The sequence below is a fragment of the Pyxicephalus adspersus genome, chromosome 3 (genome assembly GCF_032062135.1).
Source record: "Pyxicephalus adspersus chromosome 3, UCB_Pads_2.0, whole genome shotgun sequence".
Classification (NCBI taxonomy): Eukaryota; Metazoa; Chordata; class Amphibia; order Anura; family Pyxicephalidae; genus Pyxicephalus; species Pyxicephalus adspersus.
This window is the reverse complement of record NC_092860.1, coordinates 9293801-9295400: the sequence shown is the minus strand read 5'-3', so window position 1 is coordinate 9295400 and position 1600 is coordinate 9293801. Positions and strand designations below refer to the sequence as shown.

Below are 1600 nucleotides of genomic sequence, written 5' to 3'. Positions count from 1 at the left end.
GGAAGGAAGAAAGAGATGGAAGGACGAGAGGTGGGAAGGAAGAAAGAGATGGAAGGATGAGAGGAGGGAAGGAGGAAGAGATGGAAGGACGAGAGGAGGGAAGGAAGGAGGAAGAGATGGAAGAACAAGGGAAGAAAAGAAGAGAAGGACAAGGAAGGACGACAGGAGGTAAGGAAGGATACCAAAGAAAAATACACTGGAAGAGAAAAGGGAAGAAATAAAGGATGGAAGGAAGGATGAGAGGAGGGAATGACAAGAGGAGGGAAGGAAGGAAGAGTTGGAAGGACAAGAAGAGGGAGAAAAGGAAGGGAGGGAAGGAAGGAAGAGAAGAGGGAAGGAAAGATGGATGGATAAGAGGAGGGAAGAGAATGATGGAAAGATACCAAAGAAAAGGAACAAAGAAAAATACACTGAAAGAGAAAAGGGAAGAAATAAAGGATGGAAGGGAAGGGGAGAGGGGCCCCCTTTATGCGGTTATATATGATATGATGAGTACACACATTCGGGGCCCTATTCTCTCTTTGGTCCGTGTCCCTGGGCCTTTGCTTGGCTTCTCCCCCATACAAGTCTATGGAAAGGATACTTTGCACCTGCCATACATTGTGGAATCTCCGGCGTACATTGTGAAGGTGAATCAGAACTTTTTGTTTCTCAGATTAGGCCATTGTGAAAGAGATGGAGGGAAAATCTCCAAAAAGAATTAAAAATAAACAAAAAAGGACCAGTGCTCCAAGCCTTCCCCACTGCTTACTTTGAATGTGAATAAAGTTAGCCATACAAAGCCTGTGACACAGACAACCTACAAGGCCTTTATATTGCTTTATATTGATAGGATAAGGTGGGGACTTGGGCGTGGCTAGTTCGGGGCACGTGACTTCACCTATACGGGCGCTGCAGTTCACAGATGAGAGCAGCTGACAGCGTGACCCCGCCCAATAATGATGTTGGCCATTGGCGGACTACACCTCCCAACATGCATCGCGCGGAGACGTCACTCAGCCGGATTGTCCCCTCTCGGCCGCCGTGCGGGAGGCGGAAGTAGCAGTGCAGGAGGTGATGAGGAGGCCGCCCGCCGGGCAACACTATGGGCAATATATTCGGGCGGAAGAGACGGAGCCGGGTAACCGAGCAAGACAAGGCTGTGCTGGTGAGAACTACACCCGTGCGACCATTGCTGTGAGCCCCAAGTACATACACCCACGATGGCAGCCTTACCTTCAGCCCTTATTCATACTAGCAGCCCCACCTCAGCACTGCTTCAGCCCCTCCCCTTAGTAACAGCCTAATGTTGGCCCCTCCCTTTGTCAATATCACCTTAGAAACAGCCCCTCCCCGTAACAACAGCCCCAGGACAGCCTCCCTTCCCCCAAACTGACTCCACTACCCCACCCCAGGCCCACCTTTCCCCAGCAACAGGGGCCCCTTTTATACCAGTTTTCAATTGACAGCACTTTAGTGGCACCCCCCTACACCAAGTTCCCAATTCGACTCCCCCCTTACTTACATTTCTATACCAGCCATTTACCCTTAAAGCTCCAGGCCCCCCAATGTGCCCCTTACCATCAGCCCCAGGCCCACCAATGTGCCCCTTACCATCAGC

At 50.8% G+C, this 1600-nt stretch overlaps 1 protein-coding gene across 1 annotated transcript in view; it reads left to right on the top strand.

Moving 5' to 3' along the window:
• The first annotated feature begins 989 nt into the window (after window positions 1-989).
• CHMP6 (charged multivesicular body protein 6) overlaps window positions 990-1600 on the top strand; it is a 13533-nt gene continuing 12922 nt past the window's right edge. The window contains exon 1 of the mRNA XM_072403514.1: window positions 990-1147. Coding sequence (XP_072259615.1) covers window positions 1085-1147 — 63 coding nt within the window. The 5' untranslated portion in view covers window positions 990-1084. The remainder of the gene's footprint in view (window positions 1148-1600) is intronic.